The sequence below is a fragment of the Nycticebus coucang genome, chromosome 2 (genome assembly GCF_027406575.1).
Source record: "Nycticebus coucang isolate mNycCou1 chromosome 2, mNycCou1.pri, whole genome shotgun sequence".
NCBI lineage: Eukaryota > Metazoa > Chordata > Mammalia > Primates > Lorisidae > Nycticebus > Nycticebus coucang.
In genome coordinates this window covers 183,034,709-183,061,026 of record NC_069781.1, presented here as the reverse complement: position 1 = coordinate 183,061,026, position 26,318 = coordinate 183,034,709, and the positions used below count along the sequence as shown (strand labels likewise).

Genomic DNA, 26,318 nt, shown 5'->3' with positions numbered 1-26,318 from the left:
CTGGACCCCAGCAGGCTTTGCATGCTGGAGGCCTAGGTGGCAGCTGAGCCATCTGCTCTCCCCCATCCTCAGCAAACACAGCCAGTCCATCTCGGGACCCTCAAACGCCCCGGCAGCCTTGAACGTCAGCCCAGTGTCCCACTGAAGTGTCCCAGAGCCACGTGGTGGGCAGTGAGGGGCAAATCGTCCACTCTCACCCCAGCTCTCACCAGAGCTTCCCTGCTGTTGTCTGTCCCCACTCTGGGAGTCTGTGAGCCTTCATGGCAGGGGCTCAGCTGCTGAAAATCAAACAGCGACACCAGTGGATTAGGCATCCCGCCTCTGATCTCTAGCATGGGTGACGCATCCACATTTCCATTTCCAGCCAAACCACAGCTTGTGCCTGGAAGGGCCAAGGACCTCTGGGAAACAGGGGGTCAAGGTGGCAACAGGCCCCTGGAGCTGCCAGGAGGATAGGGACAGGTCAGCCCTGGCTGCCTCTGGGTGGAAGATGCTTCCTAAGCTTGTCCTGCAGCCTTTGGGACACAAGCTCTCTAAAACCATGGGGCAAGGGCCACCCTGAGACCCTCCCTCCCAAGCCTGCTGTCAGGGAACACAGTAGGATGGAGCCCACCACAGCCCTTTACTGGCGCGAGTGCCCAGGGAGGGGAAGACCCTCAGCAGACAGGCAGGGAAGGCGGCAGCTCCGCCCACCCGCTCTCAGCAGGGCGGCTCCCTGCCCCTCTCTGCAGCCCCTCCCTGGTCTCCACAGACAGGCCCCTGTGGGCACTCAGCCGTCCACCCACCCGTGTCATGGTCACATAGTCACGTCTGCAGGTACCTCATTTCCCCACTGGGCTGAGGCCTCCTGGCACCAGCGCCCATGAGGGCAGAGAGCAGAGCTGTGGAATGGGAAAGGAGGACTCCCAGGCCCCACCCAGACCCGAGACAACACTTGGTAGAGCCCGCCCATCTGCATCTTCACAAGATACCTTAGAGCCACCTAGAGAGCTTCATGGTTCCAAAGCCCAAGACACCTCCCAGATGATGACAATGGCACCCCCACCTCATCTTCCAGGAACACCCGTGTCAGAGCTGCTCTCGGGAGGGTCCCCACACCACAGGACCAGCCGTTTCTCACATCCTGTGGCTTCACAAGCCCTGCCTGGAGACAGGGACACTACCATCAACCAGCCACAACTGGAGTCCACTGCGGGGCCAGTCACTCTGCAGGAGGCTCTCACGCTCCAGTGGAAGGTCCTCAGAGCCGGCCATTCACCAGCTCCTACCCCCAGCTCAAACCTGTTGAGAAATTGCAGCTCCAGCCCTGTAGCTGGGAAGAGGCTTGAGACTCGTCCTCTGCCGCCTCCAGAGCTCCCACCTCAGGCCTGAGCTATCATAACCACCCCAAATCCTTCGGGCTGTACCCCCCAAGCCCACGAACACCTCTCACGCACAGTGGCCAACAGGACACAGCACGAAATACAACCCACGAAAAACAGCACCCAGTGCCCAGGAGAGTCTGGGGCGACGCGTCTGACCACAGCCGACACACTGTCTCCCTTTCAGGCATCGCCTCCAGTTTTCCTGCGTGCAGGGAGCGTCACTTTTATGATGGAAACAATAACCATTGGCTCTAATTTGGCCTTAAAATCCCCAGTGAGTCATCACACTCTCTCCTGTCTCTTTCCTGCCTGAGCATTTCCAGGACAACACAAGGGGGCCGCCCGGGTGGTTAGCCCACTGTTCCCTCAGCTTCCTGAGATCAATCCCGTGTCCCTCTAAACCTCAGAAGTTGTGAGTGACAGATGTCCTGCCAACAAGCCACAGACGCCATTTGTGTACCTTCACTGCCCATCAGGACCAAGTGGCCCAAGTCCAACCAGCAGCAGGGTGAGGTGGGCCGAGTAGGACCTCAGTTTCGGGCTTTCCTGGAAGGATCTGGGCCTGGCCTACTGGGAACACAGAATTCTCCAGAATTGTCTGGAGCAGCCCCCAATGTCTGCACCAAGCCCCACGCCTCCCAGGGCAGACCCTGAAGGCCCTACGCTGACCTGCAAAAGCCGGTGGGTTTTATCCTTCCACAGCCTTGATAGAGCCCAAGTAACCATGACTGTGGAGCCTGATGTGTACCTGTGGGGCCTGTGACTTTCGGGGAGGAGGGGTGATGTCCCCTAACCTGTGGAGGCTCCTGCCGGCATGTCCATCACGGCCTCTCAGCCTAGCTGGGGGCGAGCCCAGGTGGACACGCCCACCTCCACAGCACCCCAGGAGCCAGGCCTGGGAACCTGCCTCCAGCCCCAGAGCCCCTGCCTCACACGCAGACTCCTTGAATCCACATTGCTCCCACTGTGGTCACCCCTGGACCTGTTCCTTAGGGCTGGGGGCCCTGCTGAACCCCAAATTCAGTAAGTCTTGCAGCCTGTTCAGAACAGCTACTGCCCTAAAACTCCTTGGTGGGTGCCCACAATCAATCTCCTGGAGCCCAGCAAGGATTTGGGCCACAGGTTTGGGTGCCCAGGGCAGCTCCAGGCTCCTCCCGTATTCCTGCAGCACCATGAATCCACCTGGCAGCATCGCCCCTCCTCCCAGGTAACAGCGTCCATCCCATACATCACACAGCAGAACAGCCCCCTTCTCAAAACACCAGCACAGAGCCCAGCGCAAGCTGCTGCTCTGTTTGGGGAGGCCATAGGCCCCAGCACCCTCAGATCAACCGTTTCCTGGCCCCACCCATGCCCACAGCCCCCTCCAAGAATCTCCTAGGCACCCCGGAGTTCCCAGGCACAGTTCCAGAAACACCAGCGTCAGCCTCAAACTGGGCTCAACCCCAAGGCCTCAAGGAACAGTGTGACCGTCCAGACCAGGCCCACGAATACCTGGCCAGATGACCACGAAGGGCCCTGCTACCCAGGCCCACACCCTGGCCCTCCTACCTGGAAGCCGCGATCTCGGCCTTCTGCTTGGCAATGGTGGCGGCCCGCTCGGCGGCCTCCACGGCCCGGTCCACCTTCTCACGGATCTTGCTGGCCCGCAGCGGGATAAGGTTCTTGCGCTTTCCGCTCACGAGGATATTCTGCTTGAACTTGCCCTCCTCCTTGGTGCCGTCGGGGAAGGTCAGGCAGCCGTAGCCGTGCCGCCGGTTGCCGGCCCACTCGCCCTCGTACCTGAGCCCATCCGAGCGCTGGCTCACGCCGAAGCCCGAGCGCTTGTCGTTCTTCCACTCGCCGACATAGGTCTCGGTGGTGGTGGCGTCGATGTCGTCCTCGATGACCGCCAGCTCGGCCTCGGCCTCGCCCAGGCTGATGGTGGAGTGGATGTCGCTGGCAGTGGAGCTGACGGTGCTCATGCCGGCCTCGCTGCGGAAGGAGCTCTGCTTGCTGCGCTGGCTGGCCAGGCTGCTCTTGGACTCTGACTTGCGCAGCTTCAGCCCGCTGAGCAGCGAGCGCCGGAACAGCCCCTTCTTCTTGCTCTTGAGGACCTCCGAGTCGCTGTGGGCCACCAGCACGAAGCCCCCTCGGGACACGGCCGGGCTGCCGGCCACCGCCGGGGACGCATCGGGGTGCAGCGCCGTGCCGTTGGTGTGCTCGCTGCGCAGAGAGTTGATGGATGTCCTCAGGGGCGAGCGGATGACCGCGGCCATGCCGTAGGGGACGCTCTGCCGCACACCATAGCCCTGTCGCATGCCACCGACCCACTGGCCCTGGTACGTCCCTGGGGAGACAGACAAGAACAGAGTGAGCGCCTGGGAGGGCAGCAGAGGGACGCGCGATGGTGAGTGGACGCGGCCACAGCGCTCTGTTTTCCCTTCCTCTGCGGATGACATTTGGTGGGGTCTGTGTTGAGGGAACAGACCATGGTGCATTTTTATAATTTATACCACACTGATGGTTGTTTCTAAAAACACATCTGTCCTGCTTCCTGCAGCTGGATTTTTTTCTCTCCCAGAAACTGGGCTGTAGAGGCCGGAGTCTGTGTGCACAGTGAGGGCGCAGATGCCAGAATGCACTGGGGAGCCACTGCACGGGCAGAGGCCTGGCTAAGAGAGGCTAGGGAGGGATGTCACGAGCAGGAGGAAGCAGCACATCCTGGGCTATGGGACGGTGGGGGCAGCTTTAAGGGACGTGGGCTTGGGCTGTACTCTGGGCACTGAACAGGCTGGCTGTCAAGGCAGTGAGGTCCCCATTGCTGCAGATATCCAAGCACGGAAGATCATTCAGCAGGAGTACCGTGGGGAGACCCAAGTGCTCGGGAAGGGGCCAACAACATTAAAATCCGGAGACCTGATAGTCCCAAAAACAATGAAGGGAGGCCCTGGAGCAAGCGTGTGTGTGCCCAGTTTCTTAGCAGCACTAGCCACAACAGCCAAAAGGTAGAAGCAACCCCAGTTGCTCCGGGCCGGCGCAGGGACAAAGTGTGGTTTACACACAGTGGAATATGACTCAGTCTTACAGAGAAATCCTGACCCCACCACAACAAAGATGAACCTTGAGGTCATTCCACTAAGTGAAATATGCTGGTCACAGCAGGACAATCACAGGAGGATCCCGCTCACATGAGGTCCCCACAGCAGTCAGATTCACAGAGACACAAGACTCACGAGTGCCGGGGCCGGGGAGGGGGGCTGAGGTGGTACTGTTTAACGGCGGTGCACTTTGGAGTGATGGAAGAGCTTTGGACGTAGCAATGACAGTTGTCTAGCACTGCGAATGTAATTAATGCCACTAAATTGTATACTTAAAAGTGGTTAAAGTGGTAAATTCTGTTGTACATATTAGTGTAATGAAGTAAAAAGGACAAGCCATCAGCAGACCAGGCTCATTTCCTGCCATACCTCTTAGCTGTGTGGATTTAGCTAAGTGTCTGACCCTCTCTGACCTTCCGCATTAGCTGTGTATATTCAGGTAAATGTCTGACCCTCTCTGACCTTCGGCTTTCTCATCATGGAATGGTCCAAACTTGTCACTGTGAGAGTTAAGGGAGCCTTGGCCCAGAGCCTGACGTGGGAGACCTTGGCCCAGGCTCCTGAGTTAATCAGCTACAATCCCAGCCAGGCACCAGTGGAGGGGCTCACCCTGGGAAGGGCTTTTGGGGGAGAAGAAAGGGCCTGTCACCTGCTCCTCCCACTCAGCATGGCGGAGGCTGCAGCTCGCCAGCAAACAGGTCTTATTTGTCACACACAGTGTTCTCATAAAAATTGGAATTAATGGCTAGCATTTCAAAACCAAGAGATTTCACATATAAGTTCAGATCTCCTGGGTCTCCTGAAAAGTCAGAGAATCTGGCAACCCCAGATCTTTCTTTCCAGAGGGCAAGGACTGGCGTCTGGCAGCAGCAGCAGCCTGTAGGCAGAGCACCCGCCGGACAGCTGTGCCCTCATCACCCCACTCACGCATCCTGCCATGGAGACCGAGATCCAGGCCAGGTGTGGAAGCCAAAGCTTGCAGCATGGCCCCAAGTGACCTCAGTGGCTGTTCTGGCACCACTCCCTGCCTCCTCTCTACAGCCCCCAGTCTGGACTGGTCCTGACCCCTCCCAGGCTGCTCTGGCTGAGACTGTTCACAGACTCCCCCCTCCTACCACCCAGCTCTCACTAATCCAAGCCAGCTCACACCCCCTATGCCACCACACCCCCAGCTCACAGGGCCAACAGCACCCGCGGCCTCCAGACCGGCTGCCAGCTATAGACTGACTCCTGCTGTTCCCAAGCGCGTCCTCCCCACTCAACCTGTTAGGAGCCCCCAGAAGGAATGGGCTTGTGTCGCAGGCACCTCAGCCTCCAGGTGACAGTGAACATGCCCAACCCCGGGCAGAGGATACCTGAGCAAAAAGAACCAAGGGGCTGAATTCCAGACACAGCCCTGAGGGTCCTCTGCTCCCAGAGACGGAGCTGCCCACGTCCCACTTCAGCCTCCTTTGGAAAAGTGATGGACAACGCAGAGCCTGAACTGGGTCCTGTGAACATGATTTACTGGGGGAGAGGGGTACGTGTGGGGAGTGGGGAGATGCAGGGAGGAAGACGGCAGCAGCTCAGAGGCGGAACCCCCCGCTGCAGCCTGAGATATGGGAGTCCAGCACTGGTGCCCCCACACTGGTCAGTGACTTTGTACCCCTGAGCTGGGCAGTGCCAATGGCCTGCTGGGGGAAGCAGCTGGCCCCACAGAGCGGGCCCACTGCCACGAAGCAACTGGAAGCAACCGGACTGGAGTACAGGGCTTCCCAGTCCTGCTCGCCCTGCTGGGCCATAGCACCTTCTTCCCCAGGAGGCTGCGGCCCCTGAGGGCAGCACCTGGGCCTGACCCCAGGACACCAACACATACCATTCCGGAGAGTCAACCTCAGCCCCAACCTGGGAGGCCCTGGCACAAACAAAATGTCTGTGATGAAGTGGATGGCCAAGCTAGCTGGGCAGCTGGGGACAGCCACGGTGTGAGGATGGAAAAGTTGGGGGACCAGACCCTGGGATTAGGCTCAGTGGGTCCCAGTGGGGTGGCCTGGGAGAAGAGGCCCTTTAAGAAGGCCTGACCTTTAAGAGGCCCTTTAAGAAGGCCTGACAGTGGCCTTCCTGCACCCAGCTCAAGCTGGGAACAGGCTGGCACAGCAGGGACTCCCATCCCTGAACCTGTCCTCACTCAGCTCACTGACGCCTCTATACGAGGGTTAGGCACAGCTGTCAGATGTCCTCAAGGTCCCTCCATGTCAGAGCAGGTGTCCAGATTTCCTTCCTTTTTAAGGCCAAGTGTGGACAGACCACATTTTGTTTGGCGATTAGGCCTTCATTTTTTAACTATTGTTTGTCCTTATCTGGAAGCTGGAGCCTCCCTTGAAGGAGGATGGGGTGCTAGGGAGTGGGCTAAGACTCTCCCCTTCCTGGGGCGCTCCCAGTTTTGGGGGCTGGCCTACCATCCTCCATGAGACCAGAGGCACTATCTTGGAATGTAGATTTAGCAAATAAAATACAGGATGCCCAGTTAAACTTGAATTCCAGATAATCCATGAATACCTTTGAGGTGTACGTATGTCCACTGAAAAACTATTTGTTGTTCATCTGAAACTCACACTTACCTGGGCGTCCTGGGTTTCACCTGACGGGGACTACAGCATGGTCAGCCCGAGGACAGGACGCTGAGACACAGACACACCATGTCCTGTAGGACTCCGCGTGTGTCCAGAGCAGGCAGCTCCAAAGACAGTGCACCAGTGGCTGCTGAGGCCTGGGGGTGGCAGGTGGGGCAGTGATAGCTGGGTACAGGGCTTCTTTCTGAGGTAACGTAAATGTTCTAAAATCCACAGTGGGGATAGCTGCGTAAATCTGCATGTTCTAGAAACCACAGAACTGTGCACTTTAAACAGGTGAACTGTATGGTTTGTGTAATTATGTGTCAAAAAAGCTGTATTTTTTTTTTGAAAGCCTTCAGCTCATGGAGCCCCTTCTCACTCTACAGAGGAGTGAGCCACTCACACTGGCCTGAGGAGGCTGCCCCAGCCTGCTGTGCCCTGGGAGAGACATCACCATCCTGTCACCTGGCCCAGTTGTGGGGACACACCAAGGCCTATGTCCAGTACCCACACTCCTCATACCTGGGACTGGGGTATACAGGAAGGACTCCCGGAGGCTGGCTCAGTACCTAGGGGGCCAGAAAATTGGGGTATATCTCCAAGCTGTGACCCTCAGCCCTAAACTTCCACAGAACACCCCAAAATCCACCCATGAGATGGGGGGCCTAGCACAGAACTCAGAGGTGAAGCCCCCAATTCAGATGCTGTGGCATTCATGGGGGGGGGGTGGAAAAAGTACTGTGTGTTTTCACTAAGCCCCACTTGAAACTTAGCCCCTTCCTAAACTGGGATATGCCTCAGACCACAGTGCTGTTGGAGGGATCTGTGACCTTGTCACCCAGAGAAACAGCACGTCCCATTAGGTGGGTGCAAACACCCAGCGACAGTGTTACATCAGGGCCTGTCCTGGCCAGGGAGCCCACGACAAAGCTTCCACCCACCCTGCCGGACACTGGTGGGGCTAGCCAAGGGTGGACGGGCCAAGGCCGGCAGCACCCGCCCCAGCTCTCCTGGAACATCTGCCATGCCAGGATGCCCAGGCTTAGAGGAAGGAGGGTGCCAAGGGCCTTGCAGGAGGGAAGAACAGAGTGGGTCTGAGGAGGCGGCCAGGAAGGAGGAGGAGGCCAGCCTTGCTAGAGGCCTGGCCAGGCAGTGTACGAGTGGCCAGGGGAACCCCTCCACCAACAACCCCCCTCCTTGCTGACTAAGCATCCATGGGGACTGAGCCTGGGAGGGGCCTCGACGCCTTTGCACATTCCCCTCCCACAGTCAGCCCCCAGCAGGCCCAGAGTTGACATTGTGCCCCTGAGGGACACAGGATGTCTCAGTCACCTTGAGGGAAGAGAACCCCCACCTGGTCACTGCGGCCCCTTCACCCCCTGAAAGCTGGACAGCCCCAAGAGGGTGGCCGCGGGGCAGCGTGGGGCACTCTCCGTAACCCTGTGAGCGTCCCCTTTCTCTTCTGTGGGGGCGGCACGGCTCATTTCAAGGCATTGTTTTAAGGAATAAAAGAAATAACATCTACAGTAAAACATCCAGCATGATACTTGAACAAAATAGACTTAAAAAACAAAACAGTGAGTCTCTTTCTTCCAAAGGAATTCACTGGTGTTCCTACTTTAATGTCAAACACAGTCAGCCCTCCATGTCTTCAAGTTCCGAATCCTGGATTCTACCAACCACAGATCAAAACTATTTTTTAAAAACACCCCCAAAAGAATAGCAACACAATAATAAAAAATAATACAAATAGACGGGCGCGGTGGCTGACGCCGGTAATCCCAGCACTGTGGGAGGCTGAGGAGGGAGAATCGCTTGAGCTCAGGAGTTCGTGACTCGCCTGAGCGACAGTGAGACCCCACTCGTGAAAAAAAATGGAAAAACCCAGCCGGGCGCCGCAGCGAGCGCTGGTAATCCCAGCGGCTTCCGGAGGCTGAGGCAGCGGGGTGCCCGCAGCCCGAGTCTGAGGTTGTGGTGAGCTACCATGCCCACTGCACTCTGCCAGGGGCATAGGGTGGGACCCTGTCTCAACAACAACAACAAAAAAATACAAATAGAATACTATGGGGCAACCATTTATATAGCACTGGCATAGTTTTAGGTACGATGAGTAACCAAGAGATGGCTTAAGTATGCAGAGGGTGAATATAGGTTACACTATTTTATATCCAAAATGTGGGCATCTGCGGATTTTTGTGTCCACAGGGGTCCTAGAACCCACCTTCCCAGGAAATCTGGGGATCACTGCCTATGGTGCGGAGGGAGCACCTTCAAACTAAAGTCTGTAAGATACTGTGAATAGTGCCCCCCAAAGATACATCCAAACCTTCAGCCCCTTGTTTGGGAAAATGATCTTTGCAGACCTAAGTTAGGGATCTTGAGATGAGATCATTCTGGATTTAGGCTGGTCCCTACAGCCAATGACAGGTGTCTTCATAACAAACAGAAGAAGGACTCAGCACCTGTAGCTCAGTGGTTAGCGCACCGGCCACATACACCAGAGCTAGCAGGTTCGAACCCGGCCAGAGCCTGCTAAACAACAATGACAACAACAACAGATAACCAAGTATTGTGGTGGGCATCTGTTGTTCCAGCCACTTGGGAGGCCGAGGCAAGAGAATTGCTTAAGCCCAAGACTTGGAGGTTGCTGTGAGCTGTGACGCCACATCACTCTACTGAGGACGACATAGTGAGACTCTGTCTCAAAAAAATACATAAAAGAAAAAGATAAGACACCAACATGGGGAAGACCATGTGACCATGGAGACAGAAACACGAAGACTCTTATCCTTACTGGGATAGAGGGGTCATGTTTGGAAATGTTCTAGCCCACTTCATAAAAAATGCACTATTATTAATTTCATGAGCCACTTGACTCAACAGTTTGAAAAACACTACCTAGAGTTGTTCTTGGCCCTGACTGCTTTTATCAAATACCCAGGCTGGGATGCCACCCTCAAAGTTTCTGGTTTTGATGGTCTTGGACGAACCCAGCCCAGGTCGGTCATCAAAGGGCTCCGAGAGATTCCAATGTGCAGCTATGGCTGCCTTGGACGAGTGGTCCTCAACCTGAGACGAACTTCAGCATCACCTGTGGAGTTTTAAAAAGAATTCCCAAGCCTAGGTTGCACCCAGGGCACCTCCATCAGCACCTCTGCATGGGGCCTGGGCATTAGCATTTTTCGAAGGACCCCAGGCAGCCCCTTCTGTAGCAGGGATTAAAGTGGAAGTATCAAAGTGGGGTCTCCTGTGCTCCAGCCACCTGGGCACGTTGTGAACTCACAGATCCTGACCCTGGCAGTCTGTGGTGAGCTGGAGATTTGGCGTTTCTAACAGTCTCCCTGAGGAACATTCTTGGGGATTCTAACATGCACCCAGAGTTAGAGGCACCAGCCTAGACCTGTGGTGCTCAGAGTGGGGTCCTAGGATCGCCGGAAGCTTGGGGCTGGGGCCAACTATCTGTGTTCCAGCACGTCTTCCGGGGTGGGAGCAGTGACCCAGAGCAGCACCGTGGCGGGTCCACACTCCACCCAATCACGACACCCCACCAGCTGCAGAGGACTGACTCAGTTCTACAACATCCAGATAACACCTGTGACATTCCTGGGAAGGAGGGAGACAAAGGAAAAAGTAGCAAAGGAAAAAGTGTGACGATTCCACCGTAGAGATGAAAAAGCCGCGGCTGAGATGGGAGGAGCCCCCAACAAGGTCAGCAGTCGTGGGACAGTGGTCAGCCTGCCACCCTTCCAGACCCAACTCAGGCATCACCTCCCCAGGAAGACTCTGCTGCTCCTTCAAAGACACACACGTCTCTCTTCCCCTCCCCGGACTCACACCTGTGGCGCTTCTAGGCAGGGTCCCAGTCTAGAATGAGAAATCCCCAATCACCTCACATAGTTTAAGTAATTCTGCATCTCTGAGCAGACTGATTATTCTTTTTGGGAGAAGCCATCACATCCCATTTCTTGCATTTCCTTTTTTTTTGTTTGTTTCTCTTTTTCCAATTTTCTATATCACTGCAAACCATGTACCACGCACTCATCAGCAATCAGTGTCCACAGGCTGATCCACTGAAGCCAGCCCGCGCCTTCCTGCCTTGTGCCTCGAACACAGGACACAGTGAACGAAAAGCAGGGCACAGACAGAGTGAGAAGGGGCAAGCCGCAGGGACTGACTTGTCTGCTAGTCTTTCCTAGCACTTTGCAATGAACGTTACACATGAAATAGTGGTCCAGAAACATCTCCAGGCTGTGGCCTTGTCTCACCATCAGATCATCACTCCTTATTCACTGTATCCAGCACCATCATCCCTTCTCATATAAAAACACTGGCAATCAGGGCGGTGCCTGTGGCTCAAAGGAGTAGGGTGACGGCCCCATATACCAGAGGTGGCGGGTTCAAATCTGGCCCTGGCCAAAAACTGCAAAAAAAACCCAGCAATCTCTAAGAAGCCACAACGAAGCCAATGGCAAAACAAAACTGATCAGGTATTTAGAATAGGGCTGTTAGAAGGACAGTTTTAGAGTGAGGCTGACCTGCTGATGAGAGTCTTAGGGGAAAATTTTGCTGTAACTGCCTATGTCCTGTTCTAACTTCTAAGAATGAAATGGACATATGAAATAATGATGGCAAATGAAATCACCAAATTCTACGGAATTTATTTGCCCAATTTGTTCATTCTACCGCTATGTATTGAGTGACCATGTGCCAGCACTATCTTAGTCACTGGGCACACAGCTGTAACCACAGAGGATACACCCTGCTGCCCACATGAACCTTTCATTCCAGACCAGTGCTGTCCAGCAGTGTCCTCTCTTCCAACTGTCCAGTATGATGGCCACTAGTCCCACATGGCTACTGAGCACTTGAAATTCAGCTGGTACAACTGGGTGGCTGAATTTTAAAATTGTATTTCATTTCAATTAATTTAAAATTAAATTCAAATAGCCACATGTATACATGATCTATATGTTTATGATTTAATACAAAAAAAGCCACATGTGGCCAGTGGCCACTGTATAAGGGGGATTGGACCAGAGAATTAACCCACTGATATTTATTTAAAAAGAGTGGTGGCAAAACACTTTCATTGGCTGCACCAAAATCCTTCCTTTGTCTGCCTTTGGCTGTGCACCTGTTACTCTCCGTGGGAACAGAAGACACCCAATCTGAGGCAGAAATGAACCTTAGACTTCGGAGCAACTTTTGTAAGTCTTACTGAAGTCTCACCCCAAGCCCACCTCCACCAGCTTGGACATGCTGCCTGGGATGACCCAGGAGATGGCATGACACCTAGCAGGAGCTCTGCTTTATCCATAGAGAGGTGGAAACCAGGCACACAACCCAAGCAGTGGCATTTCTTGGAGTCAGGAACTCACACCCTGGCAGAGGGGAACCACCCAAACTTCTGAAGCTGAACATGCCGGGGCATTGGGGGCCAGGTGGCCACAGCCAGCAGATATGGTTTAGCTTGAGGGGATGCAAGCCCCGTGGTCACAGCCCAGCAGCAGCAGGAGCGCTCTCCAAGGTGCTGAAGCCTCCTCCTCTCCTGAGCGAAGCCTTCTCCGGCCAGAGCCAGGACCCTGCCGGCACTCCAGCCCAACCGCCACGCGGGATTTCACAAGCCAGAAACTACCCATGGGGGAAGTGGCTGATCCACTTTACACAGACTTCACCCTGCCTTCTAGTACTCACAAATCTAAACATCTTTTTGTCATTTAAGGACACAAAGAGCATTACATACAAAATCTTCAGCACACAGTTGAGATCTAGTTATATTTAGACTTGTGGAGGCCTGGGAAGAGCTGTGGGAGAAACAGTGTTGAGCAAAACAGCAGAGGTTGCTGCCCCATTACCATGCCCCTCTCCCACTCTGCCTCTCTCTGGCTGGTGTCCTCCTAGAAGATGGGGCTGGAGTTCTGTCCTCCCTCGGGTCAGCTGGGGCCACTCGCCCGCTGCCCTGTAGAAGCAGCATCTCAGGAGGGGCTCACAGAGCCTCCCTCCAGCTCTCTAGGGCCCCAGCAGAAGTCAGGGTGAGCGGCCTGAGGCTGGAGCTGGGAGGGAGGCTGTGCAGAGACATTCTTTCTTGGCGCGCGTGCTCTCTCTCTCTCTCTCTCTCTGCAACACAGACCCAGCTATTTCCTTCCTTCTCTTTTCACCTAATGGTGCCTTCCACCACCCACCCCCAAAGAGGCTGACAGAGGATCTCTGAGATGCTTTTATCTCCCATTGCTGGGAAATCAGTTTCTCCCCGTGGAAGGATTCGCTTCCTCCCACCCTGGGCATCTGGGTCTTTTAGACAAGTTCACTTGTCACATATTCATAGCCAAGCGCCAAAGATATGCCCAATGGTAGTTTATTTTGTTTGGATGAGATATATTTTTTTCTTCTTAAAAGGGCCATTAAGAGCATAAGCTCGTGTTTAAAATGGAGACAAAGCACACCACGGCATCTGCCATCTGAACTCCCGGCTTACAAGGCTGGGAGGGGTTCCAAGTTCTTGGCAAGTGGGGAGTGAGCAAAGCCAGGAGGGTGCACACGGCTGTGTTTTGGGGAACTGGGTGGAAAATGTCTCCAGGTGGCAGGTGCACCATGCGTGTTTGTGCGCAGGCGCCCCGGTGCCTCTGGATTCTGCCTGTGGGTGTGTGTGATTTGTGTGGGCTGAGGAATCTGGGCCGGTGAACGGGACCTGAGTATGAGGGGAGAGGCCGGGGCGTGAGATGACTCACATCTCTCAGGGTGTGGGAGGGTTTAGTTGAGGGGGTAACTGTGGTCCGAGGGGTTCTGTGTACACAGCACCCAGGAGGAAACGGTCCCCCGTGTAGCAGAGTGCAGAGGTCCCTGGAGTGGAGAAAGTGGTGATTTCAGGGGGGCTGGAGGACGACTGGGGAGGGCGTGGTTTGTGGGTCCATATGCGTGCACTTGCCTGCAACTCTTGGCTGCTGCATCCAACAAAGAAGAGTGGTTGTGTAGAAGAAAGAACAGGAGGCAATTGTACAGGCAGTTTTGAGAGAGGCGAAACTGAGTTTGGCACAGGCTCTGGAATCACTATCCTGAGCATGAATCCCAGTCCCACCCAAGGCACTTCTGCTGGGAACCTCTACTTCCCAATGAGTAAAATGGGCACAGTGAGAAAACCAACCTTCTAGCGGTGTAAGAACTAAGTGCTGTCACTCATGTAAACCACTTGCCCTGTGCCCAGCAAGCCAGTATCTAATGTTGCCATTCACTATCATTTCCGTTATCTCCCCGGGCAGGCCTGGCTATGGGCTCTAACAGTGAACATTACAAGTGACAATCACTGCATGTGAACTGTAATGATAAAAACAATGGTGGGTAATAAAGAAAGCTTACTGAGATCAGCACAACCACCTGCTCCATTCTCGACTAATCCACACCTACTCTACAGGTATTATAATCAGCCCTTTGTAAAGATGAAGAAACAAGATCAGAGAGGTTGAGTAACTTGTCCAAGGTCACACAGCAAGGCAATGGCCAGGCCAGAATTCAAGCCTGAGTTGTCAACTCCACACATGCTCCTGTCCACGGCCCACGCCAGGGCCTCACCACCCAGATCAAAGGCTGCTCCTCTCATATCAGAAGCGGCACCTGCCACACAGAGGGGACAGCAAGCCTGGAGAGGAGGCAGCAGATTCCATCCCCATTCCACAGAGAGGTAGAACACATTTGCCACTAGAGCATTATTCATGAAAATCGCTATTTCTTCCACTTAGCACTGCAAGCTGAACTACAGTTCAGGAGCTGTGCCCAATATGTCCATCCCTTGTACAGAGGGAAAGTCAGATTGGAGTCAGGATCATGAACTCATGATGGCTCCAAATGCTTGCTCAGAAAATGTCCAAGCAGGGGAAGGCAGGGGGTCCCTGTTCTGTTCTACAGATCACTGCGCCCCGGAAGGGCTGCTAAGGGTATGCATTCCCCGCAGTGACCACCTTTTTAAGGAAAGACTCCTCCAGAAAAGTGCCCCAGATATCTGCACCTGATTACCCCAGCCAGGGGTCCAAGCCAATTTTCCCTCACACAATGTCCCTGACCAAAGCGACGGCTGGCCCTGACGCTCACACCTGTGTCTGCCTCAGTCCCCAGGCTGGAGCTCACACCTGTGTCTGCCTCAGTCCCCGGCTGGAGCTCTCACCTGTGTCTGCCTCAGTCCCAAGGCTGGAGCTAACACCTGTGCCTGCCTCAGTCCCCAGGCTGGAGCTCACACCTGTGTCTGCCTCAGTCCCCAGGCTGGAGCTCACATCTGTGTCTGCCTCAGTCCCCAGGCTGGAGCTCACACCTGTGTCTGCCTCAGTCCCCAGGCTGGAGCTCACACCTGTGTCTGCCTCAGTCCCCAGGCTGGAGCTCACACCTGTGTCTGCCTCAGTCCCCCGGCTGGAGCTCACACCTGTGTCTGCCTCAGTCCCCGGCTGGAGCTCTCACCTGTGTCTGCCTCAGTCCCCCGGCTGGAGCTCACACCTGTGTCTGCCTCAGTCCCCAGGCTGGAGCTCACACCTGTGTCTGCCTCAGTCCCCAGGCTGGAGCTCACACCTGTGTCTGCCTCAGTCCCCAGGCTGGAGCTCACACCTGTGTCTGCCTCAGCCCCCAGGCTGGAGCTCACACCTGTGTCTGCCTCAGTCCCCAGGCTGGAGCTCACACCTGTGTCTGCCTCAGTCCCCGGCTGGAGCTCTCACCTGTGCCTGCCTCAGTCCCCAGGCTGGAGCTCACACCTGTGCCTGCCTCAGTCCCCCGGCTGGAGCTCACACCTGTGTCTGCCTCAGTCCCCCGGCTGGAGCACACACCTGTGTCTGCCTCAGTCCCCCGGCTGGAGCTCACACCTGTGTCTGCCTCAGTCCCCAGGCTGGAGCTCACACCCGTGCCTGCCTCAGTCCCCAGGCTGGAGCTCTCACCCGTGTCTGCCTCAGTCCCCCGGCTGGAGCTCACACCCGTGTCTGCCTCAGTCCCCAGGAGGAGCTCTCACCTGTGTCTGCCTCAGTCCCCCGGCTGGAGCTCACACCTGTGTCTGCCTCAGTCCCCGGCTGGAGCTCACACCTGTGTCTGCCTCAGTCCCCAGGCTGGAGCTCACACCTGTGCCTGCCTCAGTCCCCGGCTGGAGCTCACAGCTGTGTCTGCCTCAGTCCCCAGGCTGGAGCTCACACCTGTGCCGGCCTCAGTCCCCAGGCTGGAGCTCACACCTGTGTCTGCCTCAGTCCCCCAGCTGGAGCTCTCACCTGTGTCTGCCTCAGTCCCCAGGCTGGAGCTCACACCTGTGCCTGCCTCAGTCCCCAGGCTGGAGCTCACACCTGTGCCTGCCTCAGTCCCCAGGCTGGAGCTCACACCTGTGCCTGCCTCAGTCCCCAGGCTGGAGCTCACACCTGTGCCTGCCTCAGTCCCCAGGCTGGAGCTCACACCTGTGCCTGCCTCAGCCCCCAGGCTGGAGCTCACACCTGTGCCTGCCTCAGCCCCTAGGCTGGAGCTCACACCTGTGTCTGCCTCAGCCCCCCGGCTGGAGCTCACACCTGTGTCTGCCTCAGTCCCCAGGCTGGAGCTCACACCTGTGTCTGCCTCAGTCCCCAGGCTGGAGCTCACACCTGTGTCTGCCTCAGTCCCTGGCTGGAGCTCACACCTGTGCCTGCCTCAGTCCCCAGGCTGGAGCTCCCACCTGTGTCTGCCTCAGTCCCCCCGCTGGAGCTCACACCTGTGTCTGCCTCAGTCCCCCGGCTGGAGCTCACACCTGTGTCTGCCTCAGTCCCCCGGCTGGAGCTCTCACCTGTGCCTGCCTCAGTCCCCAGGCTGGAGCTCACACCTGTGCCTGCCTCAGTCCCCAGGCTGGAGCTCTCACCTGTGCCTGCCTCAGTCCCCAGGCTGGAGCTCACACCTGTGCCTGCCTCAGTCCCCAGGCTGGAGCTCACACCTGTGCCTGCCTCAGTCCCCAGGCTGGAGCTCTCACCTGTGCCTGCCTCAGTCCCCCGGCTGGAACTCACACCTGTGTCTGCCTCAGTTCCCCTACAGGAGAGCAGAGAACCACGTTCTTCTGGAGGGTATGTTCAGGGTCTGGGCTCCACTCTAGCTCTGCAATTTGGGAGTAGGGGCTCGGTCCAGACAGGCTAGGGGCCTTTACCTAACCTGGACCCTGAGCCTCACTTGCCTCCCCCACAAGATGGACGTGACCCAGCAGGTCGATAAGGAAAGGCCTTGGGTAGTAGCACGCTCACTGCTGGTACAGAACCCAAAGAAGTCAGCCCGTAGACTGAAACGCTTCTCACATCAGCACGTTGGGACTCGAACTCCCAGCCAGCCACCGAACCAGGCCCTCTCTTCCCACCACCCTTTCTCCCTAAGATGTAAGCCCCATGGGGGCAACAACTGTGTCTGCTTTGTTCACTGCTGTCCTCCAGATCCTGGAACAGCTGGATTATGGTAAACGCATAAGAAATATTTCTCAAATGAAGAAAAGAATTCCTGAGGCTGCTAAAGGCTCGGCAGGCCGGGGCACCCTCTCCAAACATTCTAGGAGTATCCCAGACATGACAGGAGCCCAAGACCCTCTCCTGCCCATGTCCAGCATGTGCCTGGTACACACAGCTTTCCCAGAGTGGGCATGGGGGTAGCCCCTTTGCAGAGCAGCCTGGTCCAAGCATTGGGGGTAACAACTGCCCATGGGCTCCCAAACAGCCCAGCTGGGAGCGCCAGGCTGCCTGTCGGCCCGCCTAAGCCACCCACATCTGCTGCCGGGGCCTCGCCATGCCTGCGCGCGCACACAGACACACACATACACACGCCCACAGCCTGGAACCAGGGAGGACCGTCTGCTCCTGCCCAGCTCTCCACGCCCCAGGGTCAGGGAAGCTCTCCAACCTGCTCCATGAAAACAACAACAGCACAGAAAAGGCCGCCTGAGACCGGGGCTGGGCACGGCTTTGACAGGCAGGAGCATTATATAATTAACTGCCCCAGACTCCTCCTCCTCCTTGGGTACTAACGAACCCCGCTTTTCAGTTGCATAAGCCAAAATAATAATTTCTCTGCATCCCCTGTCACTCCTGGATGTGGCCAGGGAGCAGGTGTTCAGAGCTTTCTTCCTGAGACTTGGAGGCAGTGGCAGGCAGGGAAAGGAGACCACACACATTCCCAATGCTTAAGTCATGGCTGCGTCTTGCCCCTCTCCCAGGCGTCCATGCCTGGAGCACAGCTGAGCAGCCCAGAGAGGGCAAGGAAGCCACTTCCAAAGATGAGCTCTTGGCTGGGGGCAGGGGGATGCAGAGAGCAGGTTTGTTTGGGGTCTGGCTTCCAGGAATGGCAACAGATCCCTGCACCTCCAGTGCACAGAGGGTGGGCACAGGAGCATCTGGCCGGAGGCAGCTGTAAAGCCGGCTGAGGCTCACTGCACAGAAACCATCTCTCCGCAGCTCGGGCCAGTGGCTCACAGGCTTCCGGCACCAGGCTCTGCCCTGAATGTGGTGGCATCTTAGAATAAAGGCACAGAACAATTCTCCAAACTAACAGTGAAAATGATTCAGCCACTGAAAGGCAAGATTCCTGGGCTCTGGCTAAGCAGATGGGCCTCCCCTCCGCCACTCCAGCAGCCTGCTTCGACAGCGCTCGTGTCCAACCACCTAGAAGTTTATTGCCTGGCTGTTTTGGTTTGGGCTGCCATCCCCCGCCCCTAGAGCTCCCAATCACTCCCTTGCCTTTGGCTTGGGTTGATTCAGGACTGAGGAAGGCCCTTGAGCGCCTCAGGAAAACAAGCAGGGAAGCCTGAGCCTGATACCAAGGCGACACCAAGGGGGCCAGGCTGAGAAGGGGGGTCCTCCCCCGGCCCCCTCTGCCTCTCAGGGGGTCCCGGAGGTGGCCAGGGCCCAGCTGGGCCTTGGGCAGGTCTCAGGCCTGCTCTGGCTGAGGCACTGATGCTCTGCTCTGCGCTGCGGCCCGGGGCCTGGCTCTGGTTCTGGAAGGCCCCCAACACCCTGCAGATGGCCACGGGCACTGTTCCCCCCAGGCAGTGAGGCAACCTGTAGCCAGGAGCGCTGTGGCATCCAGGAAACCCCAGGAGATGCCCCAGGTGCCCACCTGGAGGGAGAAGCCCAACTTCCCCGGAGATAAACAGAAGGGGCCGGGTGGAGAGAGGGTGCCGTCCCTGCCCCAGCCCGCCGCCGCGGTACCTACCTCCATCAGAGTAGGTCTCGGTCCCATATCCGTCCTGCAGCCCGTTGCTCCAGGTCCCTTCGTACTTGGCGCCGTTGCCCGTGCACTCCCGCACCCCGTAGCGCCCCTTAAATCCGTGCGTCCACTCGCCCTTGTACACCCACTTCCCCTTGCTCTCCAGGCCGATGCCGTGGCGCTTGCCCTGCGCCCAGGTGCCCTGGTACGTGTTGCCGCTGGGCCAGGTGTAGACGCCCAGCACCTCGAAGCCGTGGCTCCACGAGCCGGTGTATTCGCCTTGGCCCTTGGGGCCGGTGCAGACGCCATGGCCGTGCGCCTTGCCGTCCTCCCAGCCTCCACAGTAGGACCCTCCGTCGTCAAAATTAAACCTGCCCCCACTGGACATGCATGAAACTCGGTTTGCAAATCCCGCAAGCGGTGAAAAACAGGAGGCGATCAACACACCGGAGTCTGGCTGGGCTGGCTGGCCGGCGTTCTGTTTGGATTCGGGTTTTTAAAGGAAGAATGGAGCCGGCGAAGACCACAGCGGGCAGCTCCGGGGCGGCGGGGCCGCGGCGCGGGCCTCGGCGGGGTCTCGGAGGGTCGGGGCGAGCGCTCCTCCCCAGCGGCGCCGCGGAGCCTGACCAGCGTCTCGCGCTCCCGCTGGAGACGGGGCCGGGGGGGAGGGGGAGGGGAGGGGAGGGGAGGGAGGGGGCAGGAGCGGCGGCGCTGGTGCCCGCGGCTCCACCTCAGCGGCAGATGCCCCTCGCCGGCGGGCCCCGCGGGACGGCGCCTCTCGAGGCCCGGCCGGGCGCGCGGGCGGCTCAGGCCCGGGCCGCAGCCCCCCACCTGCGGCTGCCGCGCTGCGGGCGCCCGAGGGCGGCGGCGGGGCCCGCGGGCGGCGGCGGCACGGGCGGCGGCGCGGGCGGCCGCACCATATTGGGGGCCGCGGGCCGGGCGCGGGGCGGCGGCGGCGGCGGCAGCAGCAGCAGCAATGCGGCGGGCTCGGGCGGCGGCGGTGGCGGCGGCGTGCGCTCCCGGCCCGGCTCGCGCGCTCGGGCCGGCGCCGCGCGCGCCCGCACCCCGCACCCCGCCGGCGCGCCCCCGCCGCCCCCGCCCCCGGAGCGCGGCGGCCTGGAGAGGGGCGCGGGAGGCCTGGCGGGGGCCGCGGTGCGCAGGCGGGGTCCCCGGCGCGCCCCGCCCTCCGCACCCCCGCCCGGCGCGCCCTCCTCCGGGCTGTCCCCCTGGTCCCCGCCGGCCTGGGAATAGGGGTCCAGCCGTGGCGCCCCGGCCCCCCCTTTCCCGGGACTTGCATTTAAAGGGACAGGAACTGCGTAATGGGAAGGCGCCCGGCACCCACGGCGCTCTCTGCCTCTCCCGGGAGCCAGGAGGTGAAGCCGGCCCCGGCGAGCTGGGGAGCCCCACCCCTGCTCCTGCCTGTCCGCCAGGGCACCCGACCCCTTCTCCCCAGCTCCTCGCCCTCTTTGCTCGGGTCCGCTCCACCTGCCACGGGCTCGACTGAGAGGCTCTTTGCAAACTACAGGTGGTTTTTTCCTGTGACAAAGAATCCATCCTTTTTCCTGGCAGCTTGAGTCCGAGTGGGGGGAAGGGAAAGGGGTGCTCTTTTTCGAAAACATGTATTTGGCGAATCCGCCCCCCCAAAAAAAAATTCAGGGAAAGTAGAGCCACAAGGCATGCGTAAAGCAGTCACCCAAATTCCGTGCGCCTTGTGCCTTGGCCAAAAGGTAGACCCCCCACTCCGGGAGCTGTCGCGCTTTCGTGCAGGGTGGGATCGCCCTGCACACATCCTCCTCCTCCACCACCCCGCAGGAGATGTGTCTGGTTCTTGGATCTGAGCATCCTGGGACCAATTGAAAATGCATTTCCTGGACCATAAACCCGCAGGCAGAAGCCTCCTCCTCCCGCCCTCCAGGATTGTGTGCTGCTAATGGCCTCAGCCGCCACTAGGCTGAAGGGTAGAGGGGAGACCGCCCTGGGTCCCTTAAGGGTCCCGACTTAAGGGGTTGGGGCGGGGTGCCAGGCATCTCAATGAGCCAGGAATGGCATCCCAGCCAGGAGCAGGAGCTTCAGGACAACAGAAGAGGTGCAGTTTGCAGCCCCTGGTGAGCTGGGGACCCCCCTGCTTCATCTTCCTCTCCCTGAGAGAATGACCAGCACCCCCCCCCCCACCTCTGGCTAAATGGGCTCCACAGGACAAGCAGCCCCTCCTGGAGGTTCAGAGTTCACTCGGCCTCTGGCCTTAGGCACCCAGGCCCACTCCCCAAAGCACTACCAGCTGAGAGGGACCTGGGCGGGAGGCTCTGCTTTCTTGTGTGCGAGGTTGCAATGTCTCAGGACGCTTCCTAGTCCTGTGTCCAGGCTCCAGCAAGTTTCTCTAAATGGCCTAGGGGTAGAATTATTGGATCTAGTACATCTCAGACTTTGCTGAAAGCTGCCAATTGCTCTAGACTGGTCTAGAAACCCCTGAGCCACCATCCTGTCACCCTGCAGTGTACCCAGGCTTGTGGTTCTTCACTTCCTGGCTGGCCCTGGTATTATCAAACTTATTTTGTTTCACAGTAGTTTGTTAATCTAACCGGATATGAAATAGAATCTCAGGGACATTTTTGTGTCAGTGAAAATGTATATGTTGGGACGGCGCCTGTGGCTCAGTCAGTAAGGCACCAGCCCCATATGCCGAGGGTGGTGGGTTCAAACCCGGCCCCGGCCAAACTGCAACCAAAAAATAGCCGGGCGTTGTGGCGGACGCCTAGAGTCCCAGCTACTCGGGAGGCTGAGGCAAGAGAATCGCTTAAGCCCAGGAGTTGGAGGTTGCTGTGAGCTGTGTGAGGCCACGGCACTCTACCGAGGGCCATAAAGTGAGACTCTGTCTCTACAAAAAAAAAAAAAAGAAGAAGAAAATGTATATGTTGGCCGGGCGTGGTGGCTCACGCCTGTAGGCCCAGCACTGTGGGAGGCCGAGGCCGGTGAATTGTCTGAGCTCAGAGGTTGGAGACCAGTATGAGCAGCAGTGAGCCAGAGTAAGACCCCGTCTCTACTAACAACATCAAAAACAGCCAGCACGGCCAGAGGAAGAAGAAACTGAACAAAAAAGAAAGAGTACTTCAAACAAAGAAGAACAAGCAAGCTGAAATTAAAAATTTAAAAAAAATTTAAAAAGAAAATGTATATGTTGTTGTTAATGTGTCTGCAAAAGGGTAACATAGTTGTCCTCTCCAGATTCAAATCCTGCCTCCAAGGCCCACCAGCTATGTGGCTTTGGGCAGTCACTTAATGTTTCCGAGCTCAGTTTTCTCCTCTGTGAAATGGAATAACAGTGGCTCCTATAGGATTGCTGTGAGAATTCCAGGAACTGGGCGCCCAGCACACAGTCAGCACACGGGAAGTGGGGGTAGTGTTCCCAGGAGGCCTTCCACCCAGCAAAGGCCGCAGATCCCCACATGGGGACACCCAGCCCTCAGCCTGTTGAAATAAACAATGTCGTTACTTTCATCTGCCCTGGGTTTCCCTTCTCCCAGTTCATTTCCAATCCTTTCTGCTGATTCAGCAGCCCTTCCTCACACAAGTAGATTGCAGCTGAGATCCTGTCGGAAAGTGGTGAAGGGTTCCAAGCAATTACTGGTCAGGTCAGCATCTCTGCTCTGTCCAGTGCATGCCCTGGTCCATTGCGATTCTCAGCCAGCTGCCCCCTGCCCCCAGCTGACCCTCTCTCTTCTCCTGTCAGAGTAACTCCAGCAGCAACAGGCTCTGAAATGCAGATGTTGGAGGCATTGTTTTCTGCAGTTGGGAAATAGTTCTCCCATTTAATTGGGCGGGCAGTATTGATTTCATTTTGAAGGAAACTCTCCAAGGCTATAAACACAGCAGCACCCAGCAATTTAAAAACAAAAACCAGGGAGAAAAGAGAAAAAAGTTGCCAGTCACGTGTAGAATTCCATGATCCCTGTGAACTGGGCACTGGGATAAAGACCTCCCATTAGTTAACCGTTGGACTCCTCAGGGTCAGTAGAACTACACAGTCACGTTTTTTAAAAGACCCTTGTTAGGGTCGGGCACACGGTGGCTCACGCCTACAATTCCAGCACTCTGGGGAGCTGACGAGGGAGGATTGCTTGAGCTCAGGAGTTCAAGACCAGCCTGAGCAAGAGTTAGACCCCCATCTCTACTAAAAATAGAAAAACTAGTAGGGCATTGTTGAGGGCGCCTGTAGTCCCAGCTAGTCAGGAGTTTGAGGCAGGAGGATCCCGTCAGTCCAAAAGTCTGAAGCTGCAGTGAGCTATGATGACACCATATAGCACTCTAGCCTGGGTGATGGAGAGAGACTCTGTCTAAATAAATAAATAAAATAACCCTTGTGAGCCCAGCTAGGTGAAGTGCCTTCCCAGAGTGGGAAACAACATCTAGACAGAAGCTGAGCCCAGGTCTGCCTGACTGCAGCCCACAGGTTTCTGGCCCCGAGGCTTTGCCGTTGTCACTCCCCATTCCCTTTCCTGGTCCCTCTTCAGCTCCAGAGAGGCTCCCTGAGTTTACTATATTTAAAAAGTCCTCCTTCTGTCCCCTCAGCAGCCTGCGTGTGCCACAGTCGACAGCAATCTCTACCTTCCTGTCTGTGCCTGTGCTTGCCATGAGACGGTGAGGCGTCGCCGAATCCCCCGTCCACAAAATCCCTCAGAATCTGGGCTGCTTTGTGAATATCGAAGAAGGGACACAAGGTGAGGTCAGAGACATGATCTCCCCCTCATGCTCTTAGGATGCTCAAGCCTAGAGGAGGGTCACTGTGCTCTAAGGCAGCCTGAGAAGCCTGTGGACAGGCCGACAAGGAAAGGAGGAGCAGCCCCGGCCACTTGGCCAGAGAAGGCCGCGGAGTGTCCCGTCTGGAGGGTACACCCGCCAGCCCCAGGCGGGCCACGCCAGCTGACACTGCGTGGAGCAGCCTTTCCCTTCACATCTTGTCATAATTTCAGTTTCTGAACAAAATAAATGATTCTTGTTTTCAGCCAGGCATCATGCACACCCGTAGCCCAGAGGCCAAATCTGGACCACTGCCTGTGTTTATAGACAAAATTTTATTGGAACACGACTATGCCCACTCATTTACCTGTCGTGACTTTCATACGGCAGCAGAAGACTTGAGTAGTGGCGACAGCCGCCATATAGCTCAAAAAGCCTAAAATATTTACCATCTTGTCTTTTACACAGAACGCTTACCGTGCCCTGTGTGATTGTCTACGGGGCCTGCTGTGACAAGGTGCCACAGACCCAGTGGCATAAACAACACAGTGTCTTTTCTCACAGTCTGGGAGTCTGGAAGTCTAAGGTCAAGGTCCCGGCTGATTCAGTTTCTGGTGAGAGCTCGCTTCCTGGCTTGTAGAGAGCCACCTTCTCACAGCGTCAGGACCCAAGTTTCCCTATTTGCCAATCTGCTTCATGTGTCTGCTGTCCAGAGGTGGCCTCCTCTGCAATACTTTCCCCATCCTGACAGTCACTGACCTGCATTCCAGGGTCTTGATTCCTGAGACCTGGGAGAGATTCTCAGCTTGAGTCAGGTGCTCACTCCTGACCCAGTAGGCTATGGCCAAGGAGTGGGGTCCTGACTCATGACAGTAGGAAGAAGTGATTGGCACGTCTAGAGCAAGTAGAGGAGTGAATTAGCAGGAAGGAAAAAAAGAGGCTGGGATGGTGATTGTGATGGTAAGGAAGGTGATGGTGATGATGCTGAAGATAATGATAGTGATGGTGATGGACATGGTGGTGATGATGGGGATGATGATGGTGAAGAAGATGATGATGGTGGTGGTGATGATGGTGATGGTGGAGACGGTAGTCATGATGATGGTGGTGAAGAAGATGATGGTGGTGGTGGAGACGGTGATGTGGAGACGGTAGTCATGATGATAGTGGTGAAGAAGAAGATGATGGTGGTGGTGATGACAGTGATGGTGGAGATGGTAGTCATGATGATGGTGGTGAAGAAGAAGATGATGATGGTGGTGGTGGAGACGGTGATGGTGGAGACAGTAGTCATGATGATGGTGGTGAAGAAGAAGATGATGGTGGTGGTGATGACAGTGATGGTGGAGATGGTAGTCATGATGATGGGGTGAAGAAGAAGATGATGGTGGTGGTGATGATGGTGATGGGACGGTAGTCATGATGATGGTGGTGGTGATGTTAATGATGGTGGTAAAGATGGTGGTGATGATGATGATGGTATGGTGGTGATGATGGTGATGGTGAGGGTGATGCCAGTCATGGTGATATGATGTGGTAATGATGGTGATGAGGAGTTATTTCATGTATGTGCTTGGCTCTGTGCTGAGCAATTTACATTCATTATCACCTTTACTTCCAAAACAACTTTATGAGGTTGGTACTATTATTATTCCCATTTTACATATGTGGAAACCTGAGGCTTATACAGGTCAACTCACTTACCTAGGGTGGAACTGAACAGTTGACAGCAGAGGACAGCTGTGCAGCCATCACTCTCTCTGTCTCAAGTGTGTGGACGTGCCCTCACTGGGGGAGATGGGCTGTTATCTGTGGCCAAGCTACATATTTGTATAATTTAATGAATAATTATATAGCAAGTGCCCATGTAAAGACCACCCAGACCAAAGAACTGAACATGATCGCACTCTAACAACCCACCACGCGTCCCTCCCCAATCATAATCTCCTTCCCCAGACAGAACCATTAATCTGAGTTTATAATCATCTTTGCTTTTCTTTGGTTACGCCACCTGCGTATCCACGTGCTCAGCATATTTTAGCTTGCCTGGCTTTGAGCTGTATGTGACGAGAGTCACACTATACGCATTTTTTTTTTTGCCAAACATTGTGGGATTCACCCGTGTGGTTGTTTCTCTGAGGTTTATCTGTTCCCTTTGCTGTGTAACATTCCACGATAGGAATGTATTCATGCTACCGGTGCATTTACTGTAAGTAGACATTAGGGTTGTTTCCAAAAGCAAATACTTTTGGGCGGCGCCTGTGGCTCAGTGAGTAGGGTGCCAGCCCCATGTGCCGAGGGTGTCGGGTTCGGACCCAGCCCCAGCCAAACTGCAACAGAAAAATAGCCGGGCGTTGTGGCGGGCGCCTGTAGTCCCAGCTGCTCGG

The 26,318-nt window shown here is 56.3% G+C and overlaps 1 protein-coding gene across 1 annotated transcript in view; it reads right to left on the bottom strand.

The window, feature by feature from the left end:
• The window catches only part of JPH3 (junctophilin 3), a 47,403-nt gene extending 27,394 nt beyond the window's left edge, over nt 1–20,009 (bottom strand). The window contains exons 1-2 of the mRNA XM_053554442.1: nt 19,204–20,009; nt 2,916–3,693 (exon numbers count right to left, since the gene is read on the bottom strand). Of these exons, the coding sequence (XP_053410417.1) occupies nt 2,916–3,693; nt 19,204–19,585 (1,160 nt within the window). The 5' untranslated portion in view covers nt 19,586–20,009. The remainder of the gene's footprint in view (nt 1–2,915; nt 3,694–19,203) is intronic.
• Nucleotides 20,010–26,318: the final 6,309 nt, after the last annotated feature.